This window comes from Saccopteryx leptura, chromosome 5, assembly GCF_036850995.1.
Source record: "Saccopteryx leptura isolate mSacLep1 chromosome 5, mSacLep1_pri_phased_curated, whole genome shotgun sequence".
Lineage (NCBI taxonomy): Eukaryota > Metazoa > Chordata > Mammalia > Chiroptera > Emballonuridae > Saccopteryx > Saccopteryx leptura.
In genome coordinates, this window is record NC_089507.1 from 159448784 (window position 1) to 159472749 (window position 23966).

The 23966-nt window shown below is 53.9% G+C and overlaps 1 protein-coding gene across 3 annotated transcripts in view; it reads left to right on the forward strand.

The window, feature by feature from the left end:
* The window catches only part of KLHL29 (kelch like family member 29), a 300305-nt gene that overhangs the window by 152825 nt on the left and 123514 nt on the right, over nt 1-23966 (forward strand). For 2 of the 3 annotated variants that reach the window (XM_066386310.1, XM_066386308.1), the window contains one exon: nt 14072-14401. In XM_066386310.1, coding sequence (XP_066242407.1) covers nt 14117-14401 — 285 coding nt within the window. In that variant the 5' untranslated portion in view covers nt 14072-14116. Of the gene's footprint in view, nt 1-14068; nt 14402-23966 lie in introns of all 3 variants that reach the window. The other variant, XM_066386309.1, reaches the window with a different exon arrangement.

Consider the following 23966-nt stretch of genomic DNA (forward strand, 5'->3'; position numbering starts at 1 on the left):
GCCATCAGTAGACTCTGGGACTGAGCTCTGTGCAGCTGGGACCTGTACAAATGGGACTTTGGACAAAGGACATGACTGGTCGGTGTAAGTAGGATTTCTTTGCAGGCGACAGGTAGGGGATAGCCAATGCGATGTGTTTGCAGAGTGTGATACGTGATCAAGCATGTGGGACCCTGCAGAACCAGGGCTAAGAGGCAGTGGGACCAAAGGGTAAAGCCAAGGCCATGTGGTATTATCAGGGAGGCTTCCTAGAGGAGGTGAGAACCGAGCTGGAAAATGAGTGACTTATCTGTAGCAAGATTTTAAATTAGACTGTTCCTATTTCTGGGAGTCTCAGACAAGTCCCAAGGCTGGGCATGAAAGGCACCAATCTCCCACATTAAACAGGGAGGACTAGGTAGCCCCAGGCTACCTCCCTGCCTTCCCCAGCCCATAAGTTAGGAAAGTCTGGCAATGACTACAGGCAATATCATTCCTGAGAAGAGAGTTGTCCTAGAAGGGAGAGCTGAGGCTTTTCCCTCCCATTCTGGGGCAGTGCCATCAAGAGAGTGCTCTGTGGGACCTGGTGTTACCCTGAAACTAGAGCACTTGGGAGGGAGGATGTGACCCATGGTCCCTATTGCTGGGGATACCAAGACTGTGCCTGACTCTGCAGGATGAGTTGGCCAGTGAAGGTAAAGTCACGGGCATGCTTCCAAAGTGGACACTGCACAAGGGATCCAGACTTGAGCCATCTTGGAAGAGCCCTCAGAGCCCTGCAGGGAGCACCCTCAGCACTGCCAGACCATTCCAGTCACTCTGACCTAGGACCCACAGCAGTGCTCACAGGCAGCAGAGCCACGCCTTGCCGTTGTTTCAGCCCCTCCTGCCCATTCTAAGAAAGCCAGAATCAGTGGTTAGCGAGTGAGAGGATAGCAGGACCTGGAGAGAGCCAACCCCCCACCCATGACAGGATGCTGAGCTGGGTCAGCAGGAGCTGGGGTGGGGGGCTGGCTCTGTATTGGATATGAGTCAAAGTTCCAGTAAAAGATTGGGCTTGGGCCCTGCCGTTTGGAGAAGCACCCATCTGCTTCTCCACCCCTCCCCTTCTTACCTCTCTCTACCCGCCCCACCCTGCTCACAGCCATGATTCAATCGGAGGGAGTTGGCCCCAGGCACTGAGGATGGCTCCACGGCCTCTGCTTCAGGTGCTAAGAAAAGCTTGGTTGCTGAGCAGTGGAGCAGCACCCCAGGGTGGGCAGAGCATCATCACCCCCTAGTGGGCTTTCCAGGTGGATCCTGGTTGGGGTGCATGTGGAGTCTGTCTTTCCACCTACCCTCTTCTCACTGAATTAAAAAAAAAAATACTGGGCTTGGCCAAGCCAAAGATGAGATTGTTTTTAGAGTTGACCTTGCCAGTTATTGACTGTGTGGCCACATAGGTCACTTTAAGCTGTAAGTTACTTAAGCCTCTCTGTGCTTTGGTTTCATGAAAGTACCTACTTGATAGGTCTGCTCTGGGGATGGAAAGAGCTGACACACAGGCAGCCCTGAGCACAGTGCCAGGCACAGCAAGTGCTCAGTAGGCATCGGCTGTTGGTAGTAGAAGTAGCAGCAGCAGGGATAATAATAATAATAGAAGTAGTACCCCAGAATGGCCCCCCAAAAAAGCTGTCTGCATGCAACAGTATAGTAGTGGGAGGAAAAGAAATCTGCTGCTGTGCCTGACCTGTGGTGGTGCAGTGGATAAAGTGTCGACCTGGAAATACTGAGGTCGCCGGTTCAAAACCCTGGGCTTGCCTGGTCAAGGCACATATGGGAGTTGATGCTTCCAGCTCCTACCCCCTTCTCTCTCTCTGTCTCTCTCTCTCTCCTCTCTCTCTCCTCTCTAAAAAAAATAAATTAAAAAAAATTAAAAAAATAAATAAATTTAATAAAAAAGAAATCTGCTGCTGCTAGTCCACCGAGTTCAACCTATCTAATAATCCCATTATATGATGATCATTGCTTCATAGGATCTGCTAAAGGAGACGAGAGCCGTTCTGGGTGCTACAGAAGGCCTGGGCAGCTAGCCCTCCTACCTGGGCGGGCTGGGGAGCTCGCTTGGCTTGGGAATGGCAGGTCTGGGGTCTAGTTCTGTCCCTGCCCTACCACTCTGTGCCTCAGTTCCCACTCTTGTCCAAGGGGGTTGGTTGCTGACCCCAGAGCTGCCATGAGAATGCAGCACAGTGTGGCTAGAGCAGTCTTTCGGGACCTGGGAGTCCAGAAACAGCTGGCAGGCGTCCTGCATTTATTAGCTTCCCTGCCTTGGACCCTGGGGGCCATGGTGAAAACCAAACCCAGGGTCTGGTGCAGGACAAACCCAGGACACAGGGGACCCAGAGGGCAGATGGTGATCCTTACTGCTGGCAGGCACAGGGCCAGTGGTCCCAGGCTGCCCGACAGAGGTAGAAGTGGCAGCCTGGAAGCCAAGCCTCTCTGCTTGGTTAATCTAAAAATAAACAGATAGGCAACAAAAATCTATGTTTCAATTACTGCACACAAGCTGTTCAAATAGCCAGCTCTGCACTGGAGATGTGAACTTGTCAACAGAGGCTACCTCATTTGCATGCTTGGGTGGTGATAAAACACATAACCTCGCAACAGGCTGCCCTCTGGTCTGGGTGCGTTTTTTTAATTAAATTAAATTAGAACCACGGACACTGAATAAAGACAGTGAAAATCTGAAGCGAGTACATCGAGATAAGACAGCAGCTTCCACAACAAAAGCCGGGGAGCCTCTGGGGTCTGAGATAAGCCTGCCCTCGGCAGAGAGGTCAGCAGGAGTGTGGCCAAAACAAGGGGTCACTGGCCAGAACCAGGGGACGAAAGTCTCAGTTGGCCCAAAACACCCTTCCTGCTGATCCTGGAGGGAGCCCCAATGTGCAGTGTAGGCCGTCAGCTCTAGTGGCAAAGCGAAGGCCTTTACGTTGCCCCCATTACACCACGTTACACCACAAAAAGGTGTGTTACAGCCCACGAATGTGGGCCGCGCTGCAGCCCAGGTGCACGGCAGGCAAAGCTGCATTTCCATCCTTGGCCATGCTGCATTCACTCCGTCACCCACGTGCCCGGCCTCAAGTAAGTCTTTCCTCTGAAACGCCTGGAGCCCCATAAAGCTGAGCTACCCTGGCTCCAGAGCCCCCTGCCGCCCCTGCTGGCTCCAGCCCAGGCTGACCGCTTCCTCCCCTGAGCCCTGGCCTGCTCTCCCATGTCCTGACTGGCATTGTCCTCCTGAGCAGCCCCACTGTCCCCAAAGGCGGGGGCCATCCGTGCCTGCTTTCAGTGTCTTGCACAGAGCCGCGTAGGGGTACAGGGGGTGGACAGTGAACTTGATGTGATTTAAAGAGGACTGTGCAGATCACGTTCTAACCCAAGGGCATGCCTAGAGGTTTACTGGGGAGGGAAAAGGGGCACAGGGTCCTGACTCCTAGAGTGGTGCCGGAAGAGGAAGCCAGCTACTCTCCGGTTTCCAGGGGATGAATTCAGATCAACAGAGCCCACCAGAGGTGGAGACAAGAAGCAGCGTGCTCCCACTAACGCATGTGGAGGTTCCACAGATCCTGCGTGCTGACGCAGCTGTCGGTTCCGCATCCACCCTGGACAAGGACTTGAATGTCCCAGACCTCAGTATAATTCTGCAGCCGTCAGTCCAGATGCGACTTACACGGGGAAATAAAAGAGCAATGGAGTTTCTCCCAAGGAAGATAATACCCTGTCATAGGTGGTGTGATCTGCCAGCCATGTGACGGCTATTCCCTGATGTTTCCAAATAGACTTTTAAATAGACTCTTGCCTGGAAGAAAGCAAATTATAAGAGCCTTTTCTTTTTTTTTTTTTCTTTTTTTTTTTTGGTATCCAAATAGAAAGCAAACAGCAGTCTTTCTTCTTTGCAACTCTTGCTCTGGGTCTGGCTCCAGGCACCTGGTAGGGTTCATTTATCCACTTGGGTCACTGATGAACACCATTTGCTGTGCAGAGAGGTCTCGTTGAATTAGTTCTGCAAGATTCAAAATAATCAGGTGTGGGCTGCGAGAGGCAGGAGGCCCTCTTGGAGAAGAGAGTAGCTGCAAAGCCGAGCTCCCAATACTGCAATCATGTGTTTGCAGGTCCATGAGAAAGCGGGCTCCACATCTTAATGTTTTCATCCTCCGTGGAGCCACCACGAAGGAAGAGTCAGAAGGGGCAAAGGTGGTGACTCGTAATGGTCACTCTGGTTAACCTTTCTGTAAGCTATCAAACCAGACCTGCCCTCCATAGCAGCCTCATTGTCCTGATGTTACCAAGCCCCTAATTTACACACGCCTCTCTTACCTTGGTTTATGCTGCTACTATGTTGCCAACTATCATTTCTGGAATTTTTTTTTTATTTCTCAGTATCACCATTATAATGATTTACACCAGTAGCAATAGCACAAATGGGTAGTCAGTGAGTCCTCATGAGGAAAGTCTGAATCAAGTGTGCCTTTTCGGGGAAAAAAAAGCACTCCATCAAAATCCACAGCCAGATTTTCTCAAAGCAAAGGTTCACCTGGGAAGGGAGGGAAGTGGGAGGCTTGTCTTTTAGTATTGTTCATCTAAAACAGGCACTGGGTACCACCTTCCTGAGACAGGGAGGTTGCTTCTTTGCATAAGAAATTGTGCCCAGGAAAGGAATTCGTAGTTTTCCCGAAACCTGTTATCAGAAAAGTGTTTTTGAAATATTTGTCTTTTAGCTCACGTATTAAACCCTGTAATTGTGGAATATGGCTTTTCCCCAAAATATCTCTGTCCCCCAGGGCTGTCTGAGGACCACAGTGCAGCAGGGAGCACTGACAGAGTGTGGCGATGCCTGGGTCCTAGGGTAGCTCTGGTCCTGCTGATGATCAGATCTCAGGCTCTCACCTGCTCTGGAGTCCCATCCCCACCAAGGACCGCACCCCACCCCACCCCATCTTGTTAAAAATGCAAACTCCGACTTAGTTTTGCTGGGGTGGGGCCGAGAGTGTGCATTTCTAAGGAACACTCGGGTGGTGTGGATGCCGCCAACCACAGACCCCGTGCTGGGTCCAGGGGCCAAGGCCACTCTCCCAGCCCTCGGCTTCATCCTCTTCTCTTGTTTTGCTCACTTAGGAGAAGCGTTGGGGCATCCCTGCCTGTGCCCTGAGATGCCCCTGGGATGCTGTGAAAAACAGCTGGCATGCAGCTCTTCCTTGTTTTACTTGTGAAGAGAGTAAGACCCCATTAGGACTAAGAGACCGTACTGTTGTCGCTGCGGCCACTGCTGGACTCCCTCCCTGCTGAGTAGGGTCTCAGACCTGCTGGGCTGTGTCTCCCCAAAGCCGTGGGCCAACAGAGACTGGGAACTGCGTGTGGGTCTACCTGGCAGTGAATAGTGCAGGTTCCCATCTTCTCTTTATTTCTGGCACAGCCCATATAATTTTAATGTCCCCCCTTGGGAGAGAGGGAAGGTCAAACTACTCACTTTTGAAGACATCTCAAAGGTGTCTGGCATTTTAGTTCAGAAAGGATTTGGCTCACTCTTTCTCTGGCTTAGGATACTAAACGGCACATAGACTTGGTTCAACGGCTCTGGGCTGGGGTGGGACAGAGAGTGGACAGGGAGGTGGCCTGGGACAGCTGGACAGAGCATGGGGTGGGCCCAAGTTCTGTGGCTGCGGTTCCAGAGCAGTGGGCTGGTGAGCTGGGCAGTGACGCCCACTGCAGCAACACCTGCCCAGGGCAGTGGACTGGTGAGCCGGGCAGTGACGCCCACCACAGCAACACCTGCCCGGCCCGAGGCTCCGAATCCACCCTGCACGCCACCTCTGTCCACAGGAACTCAAGCTCAACCCTGGGCACATCTCCTTAAAGGCAAAGCTCACACCCTGAAGCCCTCTGTTACAGAGACTGATGCCTCCTGGAGAGTGGAAGCAGAGGTCAGAGGTCACTGACTTGTCACACCCCTGACTCCACTCTTGTCCCAGCCTGGAGGGCCTGGTGGAGCCGTGCTTGATTGGGTTAGACCCTGGGGCTACTGCATGTCTTGATGGAACCAGCTGAGCAGGGCCTGACAGGGAGGTGGCCAGGGAAGGTAGCTGGGGAAAGCGGGCTCAGGGGTATAGTCACATGAGGGCAGTGGTCACTCTGGGCTGGACAAGGTGAGGTGGAGGGGAAAGGCCCTTTCAGAGCGGAGGTGAAATGTGAGAACGAAGACTGTTCAGCTCACTGGGACCTTGGTCCTTTAAGGAAAGAAACTATAATTATAATAAAAGTACATCTTAGGTCACTCATCCTGCAGAAGGAACGGGGAGAGGCTGGCATTAGCTTGTGATAGTTCCAGAGCTCTCTTGGCTGCTGAGCTGGTCCAGAGGATTTGAAATGAGGTGTTGGGCCCAGGCTGGTGTGTATGCTGGCTCCTACTACCTACACATTCCATACCTTGTTGAAGGTGCTGAATGCCTGCACGCCCCTGGGGGGTAGCTCACCCTTAGGGGTGGTTAAGCAGGGCCAGGACAAGGGCAGGGTGGGCTAGGCAAACGCAAGGAAGTTTCCCTTCCAAGGCTGCAAGTACAGAGTGGACCCTGCCAGGGAGGCCTGGCATATTTTCACCCTGGGTACTTTTCTTCACTCAGCCTAGGCCCCAACCTGCCATGTGCTCCAAGCTAGAAAGTGTCCGTTCCTGATTCTGGGAGCATTTCCTAAGCCCAACCCCACATGCCCAGCCTGTGTTCAGTTTGCCACATGGAGGAAATGGGGTGGGGTCCTCTCTTTAGGGAGCACCCTTGCAAGAGCTGTACTCACCTAAGGGGACGGGTGATGTGCCAGTCCATCGCTGGATCATAGGCCTGCCCATGTGAGCTCTGCTGAGAGGGCTGGTCAAAGAAGGCCTCCGGCAGGAGGAGGCTGACCACCCACCCCCCAGCCTCAGCCAGAAGCAAGGCTTCTGATTCAGCAAGGACTCGGTGGGGTTGGGGGCCAGTGGGAGCTGGAGTGGCCCCAGGGAGTGGAGAGGCACTTCCGAGAGGCGCCCCCGTTCCAACTAACGATTTGTGCCAACTCCTGGCCGGTGTCTCCATAACCACCCGGAGAATTCCTTTGTGTTACGTTTGCCAAGATGGTGTTCTGACTGGTGTTTATTATTTTGCTTTAGAAGAAAGGCTAAAAGATGCAGAGAAGGAAATGAAAATAAGAAAGATGGGCACGGGCTGTTTCATCCGACTTGGCCGTGCGTCGTCCCCAAACGAGGCAATCATACGTCTTCCATTCGGGGCTGGACAGGCCATGTCAGCTCCCCATCTGGAGGCAGCGCGGGCCCCCGACCTTCCTGTGGATTAATCATGCCTCCGGGCCCCACAGCCTCCACCCACTCCTCCACGTGCCTTAATGACAAGCATGAGGGAAGGGTCATTAGCCACCTGTGATTCCGGGCACGGCACGTGCACAGGGGACGTGGTCGTAGGTGCAGGCCATTACTGGTTTCCAGACTGCACCAACTGGGTCCTCGCACACAGAGTTTGTGGACAGTGGCCGCCGGGCTCCAGCCCCACATGGTCAGTACAAATGACTGTGGTACACGAGATTCCTAATTATTTACTCATGAATTATTCATAATGAGGCGAATCTGTGTGGCTGGGCCACTGATCTGGTATCCAGCAAGTGTCCAGGAGACAGAATTACAGAGGCACAGCCAGGCACTGGGGCTGAGCCTGGTGTCAGCTAATCCCCTCTTCCGGGCCATCCTGAGGCCCCAGGTGACCCAAGCCTCTTGTTAGCCTGTGCCCGAGTTCACTAGGGTACCCCTGAACCACAAGAAGAAGCCCACCCATCAAGGCAGGCTCTGGGGTTTCTGAAAAGCAAGCCCCAGGTCAGGGGTGCCCAGAGGATGCCCTCCTCCCTCCCCAGGCTGTTATCTCAGTGTCCCTGGGTGACAGAGCCCCCTACAAGGTCCTGCCCCCCTAGCACAGGGTGCCTGGGGGAGTCCGTGCTGTGCGTTTCAGATGCCAGACCACATACAGCTTCAGAACTGCCAGCCTCCTTTGTCCCCGTCCTGGATCCTGGCCAGTCACTGTGAGCCTTGGGGTCACAGGCCTCTTCTTCCCTGCCCTGTGACCTTAGGACCTGAGCAATACCTGAGACAGGCCCTTTTAACAGGGTGGGCCCCTGCGGAGGGAATGGAGGAAAGGGGTGCGGGTGGAGCCCCAGCATGCTAGCTAGCTGGGTGTCAGGAGCAGAGAGGAAGCAGAGCTATAGGGAGATGGGGGTTCTGGGGACAGGCCTTGGACAAAGGTTTTGGATAGGAGCTAGAGAAAAGTCAGGGGCTGAGGCAATTTTGTCATTTTTCAAAAAGACTTCTATTAATTTTTTTGTTTTGTTTTCGAGAGAGAGAGGAAGCGGGAAAGAGAGAGAAATGTCGATTTGTTGTCCCACTTATTTATGCATTCATTAGTTGATTCTTGTATGCGCCCTGGCCAGGGATCAAACCCACAAACTTGGGATGTCAGGATGACACTCCAACCAACTGAGCTACCCGGCCAGGGCTGTCATTGGTTTTTATCCTAATTAGCAACCCGGCGTCTCCTCCAAGGGACCCGAAAGAGCCCAGGGGCAGGTGGTCCTTCACTCACTCTTGGTGCCCAGTGGTACCTGGCAAATGGAGGACTTGGGCCAGCAGCCAGCAGCCAGCAGGCAGGGACGCTGACTTCTGTTCACTCCTGAGGCCAGAGGAGTGCAAGGTGAGCAGGTGTGGGGAGGCCCTGGGAGGCCCTGTTTGGGGCGGGGGCCTTTGTGGTGGGCACTCTGCCATCGTGGGGACCACACCCCATTCCTCAGAGGTGGCGCGGTCCACAGGAGTAGCTCCCCTCGCTCTCTCCAAGAGGAGCCCATGGGCAGTAGGGTGCCACTGGGCACACTTAGGGGGGCCTCTGTGCCACTGCTGAGGGGACATCTCTGTTGTGAGGCAGCTGGGCTTGACAGATATGACTGAGCTGGTCATTGTGGCATTGCTGAGTTTCTGGGATGCTAGGGGACTTCTGGGATTGGGCTGTGCCTGTGTGTATTTAGGGACAGGCACGTGTGGCTCAGAAGGAGGGAGCTGGGGGCGGGACTGAGCAGCGGGACCAGCGCTGAATGCTTCCCCTCAGGCCTGTAGCATCGTGAGGCATCCCCATCTTGCTCTGGTTCTGTAAAGCAGTGGTCCCCAACCTTTTTTTGGCCACGGACCAGTTTAAATGTCAGAAAATATTTTCATGGACGGCCTTTAGGGTGGGATGGATAAATATCACGTGACCAAGACAAGCATCAAGAGTGAGTCTTAGACGAATGTAACAGAGGGAATCTGGTCATTTTTAAAAAATAAAAACATTGTTCAGACTTAAATATAAATAAAACGGAAATAATGTAAATTATTTATTCTTTCTCTGCAGACCAGTACCAAATGGCCCACAGACCAGTACCGGTCTGTGGCCCAGGGGTCGGGGACCACTGCTGTAAAGGGCCTCTGCTCCCCCCTCTGCTCCCTGCGGGAGGAGAGGTGTGAGCACACAGAAGGGACCTGGGGACCAGAGGCCGGCTGGCTCCCGTGGCAGTGTCCTGGGCCCAAGCCCCAGCCTCTCGGGGTCCGGATCTGGCTCTGAGGAAAGACCTGGATGTCTGCACGTGGGGCCACCACGTGAGCTTTCAGAAGCACATGTAGTTTGTCAAGTGGGAGGTTCTGTGCAAGCCTGAGACTTCAGGCAAACAAAGTAGGGTTTTGCCCCGCTCGGAAAGGACCCAGCCCCCCTTCCCTTCTCTGCCAGCCCAGCACCCCTGGGATGGTGCAGAGGGCAGTGAGTGTGGCAGAAAACCTGTTTGGCCAGGCCACGCAGGACCCCAGAGGCCAGAGCTGAGTTCTGCACATAAAACGCCCCCTCCAGGAGACGTTTCAGACGGAACCCAGACCCGCACCAAACATCTCTACCCTGGCCGGTGGCGTGGCCGGCCTCCGCCCAACAATACCAGATTTTCTTGACCCGGAGCTCTTTCTTCACACATGTGCATGTAATTTAAACACATACCACCCAGAGTTCTGGCTTCTTTATAAATAGTCCCCCACCACACTCAGAGGAATGGCCGCTGTCCAGACCACCTCCCTCTCTCGCCGGAGGGCCCCAGGGCCAGGCTGTGCGGGTACACAGGCGGCCTGCCAGGCAAAGGTGCCCACCTTGACAAGGAAGCAGTTCTACGGGTTTTATCCGTGATGGCTTGAGCAGTCTCGTCTGAGACACCCCTCCCGCCTGTTGAGCACGGCCTGCTGCCTCCCCCACAAGTGACCCAGCACACTGTAGGACCCTGTTGACGTGATGGCTCCGTGCCCAGCAGGGAAACTTAAGTTGCCACCTCTGGAGCGAGCCCTCCGCCAGCTCACCCAGGGTAAACTGTGCAGCCTGTCTTTCATTCCATCTGAAGGAGGTAATTAAATTGAGGGATGAAATCCAACCCAAACCTGGCATGCAAACGGCTGACCTTTGTTTTGAACACACTTCATAAGCCTAAAACCAGATTGCATGGCCTCCGGCTGCTTGGGCCTCGTCTCTCGCTCGCGTTTCAAATGCAGGCTTGAAGAGAATAGTGTGGGTGGGGGCTGCGAAGGCACGGGCTGCTGGGGCTGTGAGGACAGTGGAGCCGCCCCGTGGTCCAGCAGGGGTCCCCGGCACGGGCTGCTGGGGCTGTGAGGACAGTGGAGCCGCCCCGTGGTCCAGCAGGGGTCCCCGGCACGGGCTGCTGGGGCTGTGAGGACAGTGGAGCCGCCCCGTGGTCCAGCAGGGGTCCCCGGCACGGGCTGCTGGGGCTGTGAGGACAGTGGAGCCGCCCCGTGGTCCAGCAGGGGTCCCCAAGGCAGCTCTCATTGGCGTCAAAGACGTCACTGTAGCTAAGGAGGCCCCTTTGACCTGACCCCATGCACCCTCTGCCACCTGTGGGCACCTCAGAGAACCCGCCCTCCCCATCCCCACCCTCGCCAGCTGGAGGGAGATGATGTCTTTTCCTCGAGGAAGCAAATATACACCAGGCATTTCTGGTGAGAGGGCTGCGGGCACCAGGTGTTCAGGGGACAAGGGAGGTCTCTTGCTGCACCCGGATGGGCAGGTCAGGGTCTGAGCTGAGTCATCGCAGACGTGCAGAATGTAGCCAGGGGGAGAGAGGGAAGCCACTCCTGCAAAGGAGCAGTGTGGGCTCGGACCCAGCGCTGACAGGTGCCTTCAGGCACTGTCAGGCATTTGGAGTGGCCGGGCGTCGCCTCAGGGGTGACAAGAGTGACCACAGTACTAGAAAAGGGAGCTGCCCAGACCCTCATGTCCTCTGGGCCCCCCAAGGAGCCTGGACCCTTTTCTGAAGGATAGGACTTAGAGCAAGAAAGTCAAGTGTCGCCCTGGCCGGTTGGCTCAGTGGTAGAGCGTTGGCCTGGCGTTCAGGGGTCCCGGGTTCGATTCCCGGCCAGGGCACACAGGAGAAGTGCCCATCTGCTTCTCCACCCCTCCCCCTCTCCTTCCTCTCTGTCTCTCTCTTCCCCTCTCACAGCCAAGGCTCCATTGGAGTAAAGTTGGCCCCGGGCGCTGAGGATGGCTCTGTGGCCTCTGCCTCAGGTGCTAGAGTGGCTCTGATTGCAACAGAGCAACGCCCTGGAGGGGCAGAGCATCGCCCCCTGGTGGACATGCCGGGTGGATCCCGGTCGGGTGTATGCGGGAGTCTATCTGACTGCCTCCCCGTTTCCAACTTCAGAAAAATACAAAAAAAAAAAAAAAAAAAAAAAAAAAAAGTCAAGTGTCATGCTCAGATCTGCGCTTTAGAATGTTATTTATTGGGCCCTTGGGTGGGGGGTGGGGGAAAAGAGTGAAACCAGGGGCGGGAAGACTGGCTGAGGTCACCCATGTGTGAGACGGTGACTCGGGTGGTGAGTGTGCAGGTGACAAGGGAGGCAGAAGAATCAAGGACCCTGCTGTGGGATGGGGGGTGGCAATGGGACAGTGGCCCTCCCTGAGAGGGAATTCCTGCACATGAGTGTCCCAGCAAAAAAACAGTGAGTTTATTTGGGGACATGCAGGATTTAGGGACCTGGGGACCAGCCAAGTAAAGGTGTATTGCAGGCAGCAGGGAGGTGGGTGTGATGCTCAGGATGGGGAGGGAGTCGTTGGTGAAGAGGTGACAGCTGAATGAGGCCACCAGGGAGAATGTGTAGGGAGGGGACGTGGATCCTCAGGCTGAGCAGAGAAAAAGGAGGAGCAGCAAAGAGGGAGGGGGTCCCGGAAACCACCAAGATGTTTCCAGAAAAAGAGAGAGGGGATCGACCACGTCAAATGTGGGAGAAGTGAGAAAGACAAGGACACACACGGCCCACTGGGCGGAACCAGCAGAACCTTCCTGTCAGGAGAACAACTTGCCAGGCATGGCCAGAGCGGAAGCCACGCCGGAGCGGGCTGAGCGAGAGGAGGAAAAGTGGCCGCGCCGAGTGCGGACGCCTTCTGAGGGAGAACTTGGGAGGGTGGTCAAAGAGGGGGTTCATTTGTATTTTTTGTTATTAAAGACATCCTTTTGTGGCATTGTATAAGCCATGAAGCATAATGATGAAATAGACAGGGAGCCTACCGTCCAACTTAAGATGTCATGGTCAGCTCTGCTTCAGGTGGCCCTCAGGCTTAGCTCAGGTCTGCTCCATGTGCCAGGCAGAGGGGACCGTACCAAGGGAGGGATTAGTGGCTGCCAGGGGCTGGCCAACCACACAGTGGGACACGGGTAACAGATTGCTGGGGTTGGCCCACACTCTGGCACCAGAAGCTGACAACCGGGTCTGGATATGCAAGGACCTGAGTAGGATCATGCTTGTGGCCTGTCCATCCACTAGCCCACAACCCCAGAGCCCCCACCAGGGCCAGGATGGATTGGCGGGAGGGGAATTGAGCCAGGAGCCATCGCTGACCTCCAGGAGCTTACCACAGACAGGACATGACTGGAAAATGGAAAAGAGTGAAAGAAAAGCAAGTCACGCCTGAGCCATGACCAGGACTGGGCGTGCGATTTGCAGGGTAGATGCCACTCTAACCCTCGGTCTGTGCCCTGGCACCACCATAACCTCTGCCCTCTGCCTCACTGTGCCCCTTGGGCTGAGACAGCCTCTCTCGTCTTTACGTCCTTCCTTACCGAAGGGGGCATTGGGCCCGGCTGGGCAGGGAGCCAGGCCCGTCACCGGAATGCCAAGCAAAACGCAATCATCATGATGCTGAAGGCCCTCTGAGGATCTTGGTGTGTCTTAGTCTCCATGACAACACGGGAGGCCTTATGTTCAAATTCAGGAAAGTCACGTGGGAGGTGGTCTGGTTAACAGAGGCCAGGGAGCATGGGGTCTCCGGTGACAACAGCTGAATCGTGGGTTTATAAGGGAGAAGTCTAACTTCTGGAGGCTTAACACCTTCTCAGACTTGAGTCCTGTGTTGAGCAGCAGCAGGAATGCCGGGATCCTGGCATTCCACATGCTCACCTAGTTCTCTGACCTCAAAGAAATCGCCTTTTCTTAATGAGCTCTCTGGTCCATATACTGGGGACGGCCCAGCCCCTGCCAGCTCGCAAGCTACTGTGAGGATCAACGAGATTTGCGTAAAGGGCTTTGTCCACTATAAAGTGAGAGTCTGGTCTTGGCTACTGTTACCCCAAACGTGGCCTGAGGAGTCCATGGCGTCTCGCGTTCACAGTGGGGAGGTCGGGATAAAATCCCAACCCTAATTAAAGTCTCCCATCTGGGCCACTCTGGGAAATGTGATGCAGGAGAACAAAAAGCATTACTTTACACTGTGACCAGGTTCAAATCCTGTCTGCTACACCTTTGTCATGTGATCCTGAGCAAGTCATTTAGTCCTCGCCTGGAAGGTGGGGCTGGTGGCCCACACTCGGTGAGCTTGCTGAGGATGTGAGGGGAGCTAACATCTGAAAGTCCCCTGTCACACAGCAGGTGCTGAGCCGGTGCTGACAGGGGTTACCGCCCCCTCGTGTGCTCGCCTGGCCACCGTTTGTCTAAACCGCCCTCCTCTCTGCTCTGTGCCAGCAGGTCCGGCCTCTGCTTCCCCGTGAGGAGCTGCTGCAGCCCACCGAGATGTCCCGGCACCACAGCCGCTTCGAAAGAGAGTACCGCGTGGGCTGGGACCGCCGTGAGTGGAGTGCCAATGGGACGCACGGGACCACCAGCATCTGCAGCACCACCGCCGGGGCTGGGTGTGGCACAGCCAGCAGCCTCAGCGCCCGGCCCGGCCTCCTGCCACTGCCGGTGGTGCCCTCCCGGCTGCCCACGCCCGCCACAGTGCCCGCTCCCTGCACCACAGGGAGCAGTGAGGCCATCACCAGCCTCGTAGCCAGCTCTGCCTCCGCCATCACCACCAAGGTAAGACCCTGCGTCCTCTCTGAGCCGGCCCAGGCCAGCGCCACAAGCTCATAGCCTGTACACGAGACACTGTGTGCTACGGAGTGCTGGCCTCCCCAGAGCTGGGCTGGACATCTGTTTAAGTTAAAGTTAACTTGGTTTTATAAATCCCCTCTCTGTGCCTGGCTTGGAGGAAGGAGGACAGACAGGTGCCGAAGCCACTCCTTGTCATATGCGGTGTTTATTAAATGCTATTTAACGAGTGAAACAACAGTGAGTTGAATGTACAGGATCCCTAAAGAGGTGAAGTCAGACCAGGCAGGTCCCCCTGCTGGCACCAGTGACTTAGGTTTGCAAGAAGATTCCGACTGGCAGGATGTCATAAATGATCATAAATCCACCACTGAGTCACCGTTGTGCTGAGAATTCTCACACCCACTTTCCCCGTGTTGCAGCTGAGAATGTGCAGGTACACCAAGGTCAGGGGCCCAGCCAAGCCTTGGGCCCCAGCCGTCAGACGTGGGGACGTTCACTGCAAGCCATTCCCTCTCTTCGGGAGGTGGCTCCTCGAGAATGACAGCAGTTTCCAGGCTGTGTTGTGAACTGAAATGTCGAAATGAAAATGTCAGCAAGGCTCTTGCCGGGCTTTGGTTAGAGCTGGTCCCCTGTTACGCTGCTCAGAGCCCCAGGGCTGGGGCTGGTGGCAGGCAGCCCGTTCCTCATCATCCATCCCGTCTCCTTGTCTGCCAAACAGGGGCTCCACGGGCCGCCTGTCAGGGGCCCTCCTGGGGCCTGAGTACACGCGTGTATGTATGTGTGTGCGGGCATGTCTCGTCTTTTCTTTCCTGCTTTCATATAAGTTGCCAGAGAAGTTAAAGGCGGGCGCCCGACCCAGCCATTGTGAGGCCCCCGTGGCATTGGAAAGCCACGCGCCAGGTGTGCTGCGCCTTTGTCTCTGGGATTTTCAAAGCCCCCTTTCAGGCCTGCTTCCCATTAATAACAGTGAGTGCTGCCGGCGTGGAGCCTGGCGAGGCCCGCGACAATGGAGCTCCTGGAGGCCAGCTCGGAGCACGCCGGCGTCTCGCTGCAGTGCTTATTGATTTTATTTTCCTGTTATGAAAACACCACCCCGCTGAGGTGGGGCGGGAAGGAATGTTGGATGGAGAAGAGGAAAGGGAGGATTATTTGGGCACAATGCCCCCAGACTAGCCAAACACATTCGTCCTCTAGGCGCCAGCCCCCAGGACTGGCCCGAGGTGGAGACCTCTGGACCCAGCCGGCTGCCCTGCCGGTCACATCTGGCCGCCACTCCGCAAAGCCAGCTGCTGGCCATCTGGAGAATGGCAGATTCTGGAGCTGACCGCCGGAGGCTCCAGATGGGGAGAAAGTGGACCTAGGCGCCCACTTCATGGTTTCTTCCCTCAAGGATGGAAGCCTTGTTAGGGCTGGCATCATGCTGTGCCCCGGGTGGGGATTGGGCCCTGCCAGGCCAGGGATGTTGAGGAGACACCGCAGTGCGGGCCTCCCACAGGGCTACCCTGCCTCTACTCTGCTCTCAGGCAGCTTAGTATTCACCATCCCCGCCTGGCCGGGCCCCAGACCACAGCACGTGGGAGGAAAGGAACCCAGCCTCAGACAGAAAACAACAGCTGGGCAAGAGCTGAGGCCAGTGGCCAGGAGGGGAAAAGGGGCAAAAGTTCAGGCCTGTGCGGACAGCCAGCTCCTTGGCACCCTTCTCCTCCGTAACCAGCTCCAGCCCAGTCTCAAACCTGCAGGGGCTTGTCCCATCCGGCAAAGGCGCCTGGGTCTGCCCTGCGTTCTCTGGGTGCTCAGGAGATGGGGGCGTGCGGGGAGAGAGAGGGCAGCCACCAGCAGTGGCTTCTGTTGATGCTCCTGTTGAAGTTGAGCCACGCGCTTTGCTGCCATTCAGCCCTGGCCGCTGCCCCCAGATGCCTGTCCCCAGCATGTTTGTCTAAACCCATGTGAGCGCCACATCAGTTGACAGGCGGAGGAACTGAGAGATCTGTGGTTTCCCTGGTCAACAAACAGAGTCTCACTGAGCAGCCAAGGGCCACTCCTGCCCTCAGGGAGTTCACGGGCTGGGCTAGAATAAATCTGTGGCCTGGACAGGGTGACCAAATGACCTGAGAGTGTCTCTCCCGTTGAGGTTATTGGTAGAGGCAGCTCGGTGGAGTGAATAAACACAGACTTTGGAGCCAGGCTGCCTGGATTTGAATTCTGCTCTATCACTTTGTAGCTGAGCTACCTTGGATAAGCTCCCTAACCTCTCTGGGCCTCACTTCTATACAAGGGGAACAGGTAGCAGTACCTGCCTGACTGCATTGTTGTGAGGGTCATATGGGTTAAAACACATGTGAAGTGCTCAGAACAGAGCCACGCCTGGCACGTGGTGAGTTCTATACACGTATTGTTGTCACTGCCATCACCATTGTCCCTGTTACCCAGGCGAGACCTATGGGACAGGTCCGTGTCCCTATAAGGAACAATGATCACTTCTAGCCTCACAAAGAGGGCAAGCTAAGTCTTCAGATAAGAAACAGCAAGTGAGTGGGGAAAGGAAATTGTGTTTCTGAGTGTTTGGGGCTCAAGGTGACCTTATGACATACAGGCATGATATAACTCAGGTGACATGGCAGCAGAAGGGATAGAAGGAAGAGGGCTTCTAGTGGGCGCCCCACTGATACTAATTCAGCACCCTGGTAAGCCAGATGATGGTGTGAAAGGTTGTTAACGCTCTTCCCAGCCATGGGGCCCTGTCCTCACAGGAAAGCTCAGTGTGTAAACAGGGCTGAGACCCTGCTCCGAGGGAAGCGAGGAGTGTGGGAGGGAGCTGCAGAGCAGCCAAGGGCAGAGTTGTGTGCTCCCCTCTGTGCTCCTCTGTGTGTTCCTCTGTGTGCTCCTCTATGTGCTCCTCTTTGTGCTCCTTTGTGTGCTCCTCTGTGTGCTCCTCTGTGTGTTCCTCTGTGTGCTCCTCTCTGTGTGCTCCCCTCTGTGTGCTCCCCTCTGTGCTCCTCTCTGTGTGCTCCTCTGTATGCTCCCCTCTGTGTGCTCCTCTGTGTGCTCCTCTGTGTGCTCCCCTCTGTGTGCTCCTCTGTGTGCTCCCCTCTGTGTGCTCCTCTGTGTGCTCCTCTGTATGCTCCCCTCTGTGTGCTCCTCTGTGTGCTCCCCTCTGTGTGCTCCTCTGTGTGCTCCTCTGTATGCTCCCCTCTGTGTGCTCCTCTGTGTGCTCCCCTCTGTGTGCTCCTCTGTGTGCTCTTCTATGTGCTCTTCTGTGTGCTCCCCTCTGTGTGCTCCTCTGTGTGCTCCCCTCTGTGTGCTCCTCTGTGTGCTCCTCTGTATGCTCCCCTCTGTGTGCTCCCCTCTGTGTGCTCCCCTCTGTGTGCTCCTCTGTGTGCTCCCCTCTGTGTGCTCCTCTGTGTGCTCTTCTATGTGCTCTTCTGTGTGCTTCTCTGTGTGCTCCTCTGTGTGCTCCCCTCTGTGTGCTCCCCTCTGTGTGTTCCTGCTGCCCCAGAGTGTGGTGAAGTCTGCTTCAATGTATGGACCCAGCTTTCTTGGTGAAAGTCTAGTGTCATGCATGAGGACTCAGGGACAGGTGTCAGCACTGTCAGGCCTTAGCATCCATCCTTTCTGGGCTGGACCTGGAGAAGCAGGATGAGCATCACATGAGCTGGGGACTGGGGACAACCACCAGCACCCAGGCCGCCACTCCGGTGGAGATACAGCCTGCCTTCCCTGTCTCCTCCCTGCAGCCCCATGGGCCCAGTGGCAAGCTCATCCCTGGGCGGTGGGTCCACTGGGATCTGTGGGGTGGGCAAGGCTCGCTGTCTCCCTGAGGCTTATTAGGTGACGACGATTCTTGTTGTCACTGCTACCTTTGGGCCAGGGTTGATTTTTCTGTTTCTTCCTTTTTCCACGGCCTGAGGAATTCTTGCAGGTCTCTGATGGTCTATTGGACAAGCACAGACTCCTGAGTCCCTGAGGCATGGGGAGGACCTGGCCAGATGCAACAAGCACACGCACACACGCATGCACACCAGTCTGACTTGTATACTCATTGCTCAGACCAATAACCTCCTTTCCTAGGGCCTGTATCAGCTTGTGAACCTCCAGGACACAACCCTTAGAGCCCAGGAGGAGCTGGGTGATGAGGCCTCCAGGCCTTCTGTTTTGAGGTCAGAAGAGTGAGGCCCACAGAAATCAAGACCTGCCAAGGTCCCTTAGAGAGCGAGAAACAGAGCAGGCCAGGTCTGGCTCCCTTCCAGCCTAGGCTGCCTGGCGTACTATTGCGTTCACCATGGTAACTACTATGGCTGCCCTGTGGTGGGAACTTTCCCTCCTGTCCTCCACCTAGCTGACCGCATACGCCAACACTCAGTGAGAAAAGGGGCACACTGCAGGTGTCCAGATAACTGTTCAACATCATTTCGTTATAACATTGACAAGAAAAAAATCCCTTCCCAGCCAGGGCCCTGTCTGCGAGGAGTTGGCACGTGCTCCCCATGTCTGCGGAGGTTTTCTCCGGGGTCCTGGTCTCCCCCACATCCCAGAGATGCTGTGTGAGGTGGATTGGTGTGTGTCAGTAGCCTCAGTCTGAGTGAGTGTGCGTAGGTGTGAGTGGCCCTGCGATGGATGGGTGTCCTGTCCGGGGGTGGGGAGTCCCGCCTTATCCCCTGAGCTGCTAGGAGAGGCTCTGGCCACCCAGGACCCTGAACTGGAATAAGTGGGTTGGAAAAGTATTCTCTTTCTTGTTTTTATTCACCTTTCTTAAATGTATCTAATACTCACATTTATTTCAATATTTAACATTAGAAATGTTTGGGGGTCTTTATGTAGAAGTGTGGTGATGTTTTTATGACCAGACATATGCCTTAGGAACTTAACTTCTCATAGATATGTTAGCCTGTGGTTTCGTTACACATCATTTTGCCTAAAGTCATCGTCTCCAAGAACCAATCCATGACGTTATTTCCCTCCTGTGTTAGAGGTGGGAAAAATCAGGTCGAAGTTTAAGTGGGACCCTGCATGCACTGCTGGTGAGAGCTCCAATCTCTCAATTCAGACAGAGTGGGCCGGAGCCAGCCTTTGCCACCTAGGGGCTGAGTGAGTCTCTGAGTCTCAGTTTGTCTTTAACATGGAAATGACAGTAGTATCTTCCCGATGGAGACGTGAGGATCGGTTAAGTTAGTGTGAGTGGAAAAGCTCAGAATAGCACAGGACACTTGTTAAGCACCCAATAAAAGTTAAGTTTAAACAGTTAAATCAGAGAAAAATGAAAGAAAAAAGGTTAAATCAGAGATCTGGTCAGACCAAGTATCCACACATTCAGGGAGAAACGAGTGCCCCTGGCAGTTGGTGCTGGTGGGCTGTTGGGAGGCTCACTGGACTGTCCCCTCCCCTGATGGATGTGACCTGAGGCGAAGCTGAGAGCTAGGACAGCACCAGTCCCCGGCCCGCCATGCCACGGGTGCTCAGCTCCAGGCGGTCAGGCCCCAGGGGCAGGATGGTCCATGCTGAGCAGTAGAAACCAGGGACTCTGCACCAGCCTGTCTGTGGGATGGAGAGGAAGCCGCGCTGCCCCACAGTGGCAGCTGCATGAAATTTGAATTATTCTCAGCAACCTGCTTGACAGATTAAACCGGAAAGGGACAGCTTCATAAAATGCAATTTTGTTCTTGAAAGAATGGACTTTGCAGAATCCTGGCGGATGTCTGTGAAATGTATTGGGTTTTGTTTTTTAATTCGTTGTGGTCAGGAGCACTCATGCTGAAACATTCCCTTCGTTCCTGGGAGCTAAGCCCTGGAAAATAATTTGGGGCTGGGCAGAGAGAAACTTCACCAGTGTCTGAGGCCCGAGGACACCGAAGGAGGCTGTGACATTTGCAGGCTCTGTCCTCTGAGCACCAAACACCCAGAGTTTTGACACTTCTGGGCATTTAAGGTTTTCAGGGTGTTTATTTGTCATCATAAAGATGACCCCGGAGACCATGTCCTCCCCATGCAACCTGAAATTTTCCAGTGAGGTGTTCCTCTTGGTGGAGACGGTCTGGGATTTCTGTGGGGAGTCATGGGAGTGAGCGTGAGGCCCCTCCTCTCGTGTGGTTCTAAGGTTCCGAGCGTGGACAAAGGCGCTGTCGCACAGAGTGAGGGTCAGACCTGCTTTCCTCTTGTATTTGTGTGGAAAACCAAAAGCTGTCGAGCAGGGTTGGTCGGGAGAATCACTTGAGCCCTTTTGCGGTGAATTGCTAGATGGTGCGTGACTTTCCCCAGAAGACTGTTTCTTGCTCCATGCATGAGAATCTGTGGTTTCCCTAGTGATGAATTAACAGGCACTGGTGATGCGCGTGAGACAACTTGTGCGTGCACATCCTGGGCTAATGGCTTTACTTGTTCTTTTCGCTGCAACCACAGCTTGCACTGTATCTTCATTGACTTAAAATCCATCTGTCATGAAGTGTGTACAAACCTGAAGGATGTCACAACTTCCAAAGCACCCATTTCAAAGCCTACAGTTTAGGGAGGGTAAGTTTGAGGTATTCAGGCTTAAATTTCAAAGGCCAAAAAGAGGAGAGAAGATTGTGTATTTTCCTGTTTCTAAAGGGATGAACTGGAGTCCAAAGGAAAGTTATTAGAAAAGGCCACTGATTAGAGCCAGATGTATATATAAGTTAGCTTTTGCTGCATAACAAGCATCCCAAAACTTCACGGCTTAAAACCATCCCAGCTCTGTGAGTTGGCTGTCAGCTCTGGCCTGGACTGGCTTGACTGATCTGTGCTGGGTTCTCCCATTGGTCTGTGCTCAGTTGCCAGTTGGCATGTGGCTAGTAGCTCTTGGCTTATCTAGGATGGTCTCACTCATATCTGTGCTTAGCCGGCTATTGGCCAAGGCGTCTCAGTTCTCCTCCATGTGGCCTGTCATCCCCCATCTGGCTAGCTCAGGCTTATTCACATGGTAGTTTGAGGTTTCCAAGGGTAGCAAGAAGGCAAGGCTCAGAGCACAAGTAGTTTTCAGATCTCTGTTTGAGACACTTTCACTAGAATCTCATTGGCTGAAGCAATCACATGGCCAAGCCAGGTTAGAGGAGTGGCCAAGGAGATCCAGCCTCCTATTAGGAGGTGCTGCAAGGGCACATTGCAAAGGGGAAACATTGAAATGTTTCCAGCACACTTGCTTAAACACAGTTATTTACCCTCTAGATTCCATGGCTCAGGCAGAAAGAATAAACTCAGTCTATTACTCTCCTCTGAATGACCTGATGTCAGGAATCAGGAACACATCTGGGCTTACACGCATCCCATCCTCACCAAGAACTGCCTGGTGGCATCTGAGAGAAGACACCCAGCAGGGATTGTGTGGCCAGAGAGAGAGTGGTGCAGCTGGCCCCCAGGGAACCTTGGCGGGTACATTTCCCTTGACAGTCCACAACTGGCCAGTTCCTGGCCCCCGGTCCTGAAGGCTCCAACACTTGATCCTGTCTCTGTTGTGGAGTTGGTGGGACTGGGACACCGCTCTTCGCAGGACATTCACAAGGACAGGTGTTAACCTCCTTGATTCAAAATAAAAAAACTCCACCCCAAGGAGAGCACCTTCATGGATTGTGACCAGTGATTTTTCTTCCAGTGAGAATCCACATGGGAAAATGAATTCTGACCAGATGACTTTCTGATGAGCCTGAAATCAGGAAAGGAAGCCAGTTCCGTGATGTAAATGCCCAGGAACCGGAGATCAGACAGCCTGATGGCTCTTTCTCCCTAATAGAGTGAATCCCGTGCAGTTCCCAAAAAACCCTTGGAAAGGCCTATTCTTAAATTAAATTAGGTTTTCTGCAGACAGCATCATTCAAGATGAACATAAATCCATTTCTTATTCGGTTTTAATGGTTTTCCTTGTTTCATTTAATTACTCATGTTGCAATTAAACAATTTTTTTTTTCATTGCAAAAGGACAGTGTCTAAGCTACATTATGGGTTTAATAGGCTTTGAAGAACTAGCCTGCAGATCTCATCATCATTTATAACATTGTTGTTGTTGTTTTATCGGGGGAAAGTATGTTCCAAAATCTAAACAACCAAATTACAAATGAACTTTCAGAACCCAACCCATTTGTTAACTGGGAACTGTCTGTAGTGCTAAAAATAACTCAGGGAAATAAGCATAAAAAGGAGAGCTGAATGCCCCTCCGTATTGTCTGTTCCTCATCGGCCTCTATAGATTCAGTTTCATTTCAAGAAAGACAATTTCCTCCAAATCCAGACTGGCCCTGGCCCTGGCCCTGTTTTACTCACCCTCATGACACAGGCAGCCAAATTGACGTGAGTTCCTCCAAAGCATAGTGTCACCAAGGAGAACCATTGCGAAGTCCCTGCAGAGCTCAGTCGACGTCACATAGCCAGGTATCAGTCAGCTTCAACGCTCCGCTTCCCTATGATGAAGGCTTAGGAGAACTCTCTGCACCAGTCCAGCGGCAGCCTCGGCCAGGCATGCCATGTGAATATACCTCTCTAGAACCTGCAGGCAAGACACCTCATTTTCCTCTCGTAAATCAAGAGCCGCAAGAACTCCACTGAGAGTCAGGCGTGCCTGGGGAGATGCCTGCCACACACCTTTTTTCCTGGCTGGGGTAGGAGTCCTGCATTTCCAGCCTCTCCTGGGGGAGATGGGTGAATACTGTGGACGCTGGAGATGGAGCTAGTTGCATTCCCAGATCGCAGGCTTTGTAGTGGGGAAAAAGTTCTACTGTTTCTCTTGTTCCCATAAAACTTGTGTTTATGTCCCTATGCTATACATAGGCAGCGAACTCCGTAGAGACAATCCCCATGTGATGACCAGTACGTAGAGGTTCTCAGTAAGAGGTTGAGGACAGAATGAGTGAATTGACGCCTATGTGTACATTTATTCGTGGGAATGAATTGATTCATATATCTGGCTCCTCTTGATGAGGTGGGAAGGATGAATGCCTTTGATAATCATCTTTACCTACGTGGTGGGTCAGTCTTCAAAAAATGAGCGTTTCAGTGGGTGCCCATGAGGACAAAGATGAGGACGGGCCTGCACAGTGAGCCGGCATGGGCTCGCTGATGGGGCCAGCTAACGAAGCCACGCCAGCAGTGTGGGCTTCACGTGTGCAGGTCTCTGCCGCGGGTTCTGCACTCCCTCCCACCGCTCCAAAGCGTTTGGATTTACAACCTCGCCTCTCAGATATTAGTAGTTCCTTCGGATTGTTCTTTCATTGGCCTGTACTTATTTCTCAACAGCCTTTTGCATTTATTTTATTCAAGGTGTTGTCTAGCAATTACTTTGTTTCAGGCATGATGCTAAGCACCTTCCCAGCATTAGCTTTGAAGTCTTCGCCATAGCCCACCGAGGTGACTCTGATCGCAGCCACTCAGAGATGGGAGAGGCTAGTGACCTGTCAAGGAGCACTTAGCCGGACGGGAGCATCTCCCCAATCAGGCCGACTGCAGGCGTGTAGCTCTGCACAGGCCGGGCCATAGTGCTCTCAGTGAAATTTGTCAACTAGGCAACTAGTTATCTTTTCACTAACATTTTTCCCTGGGGCTAGCAGCA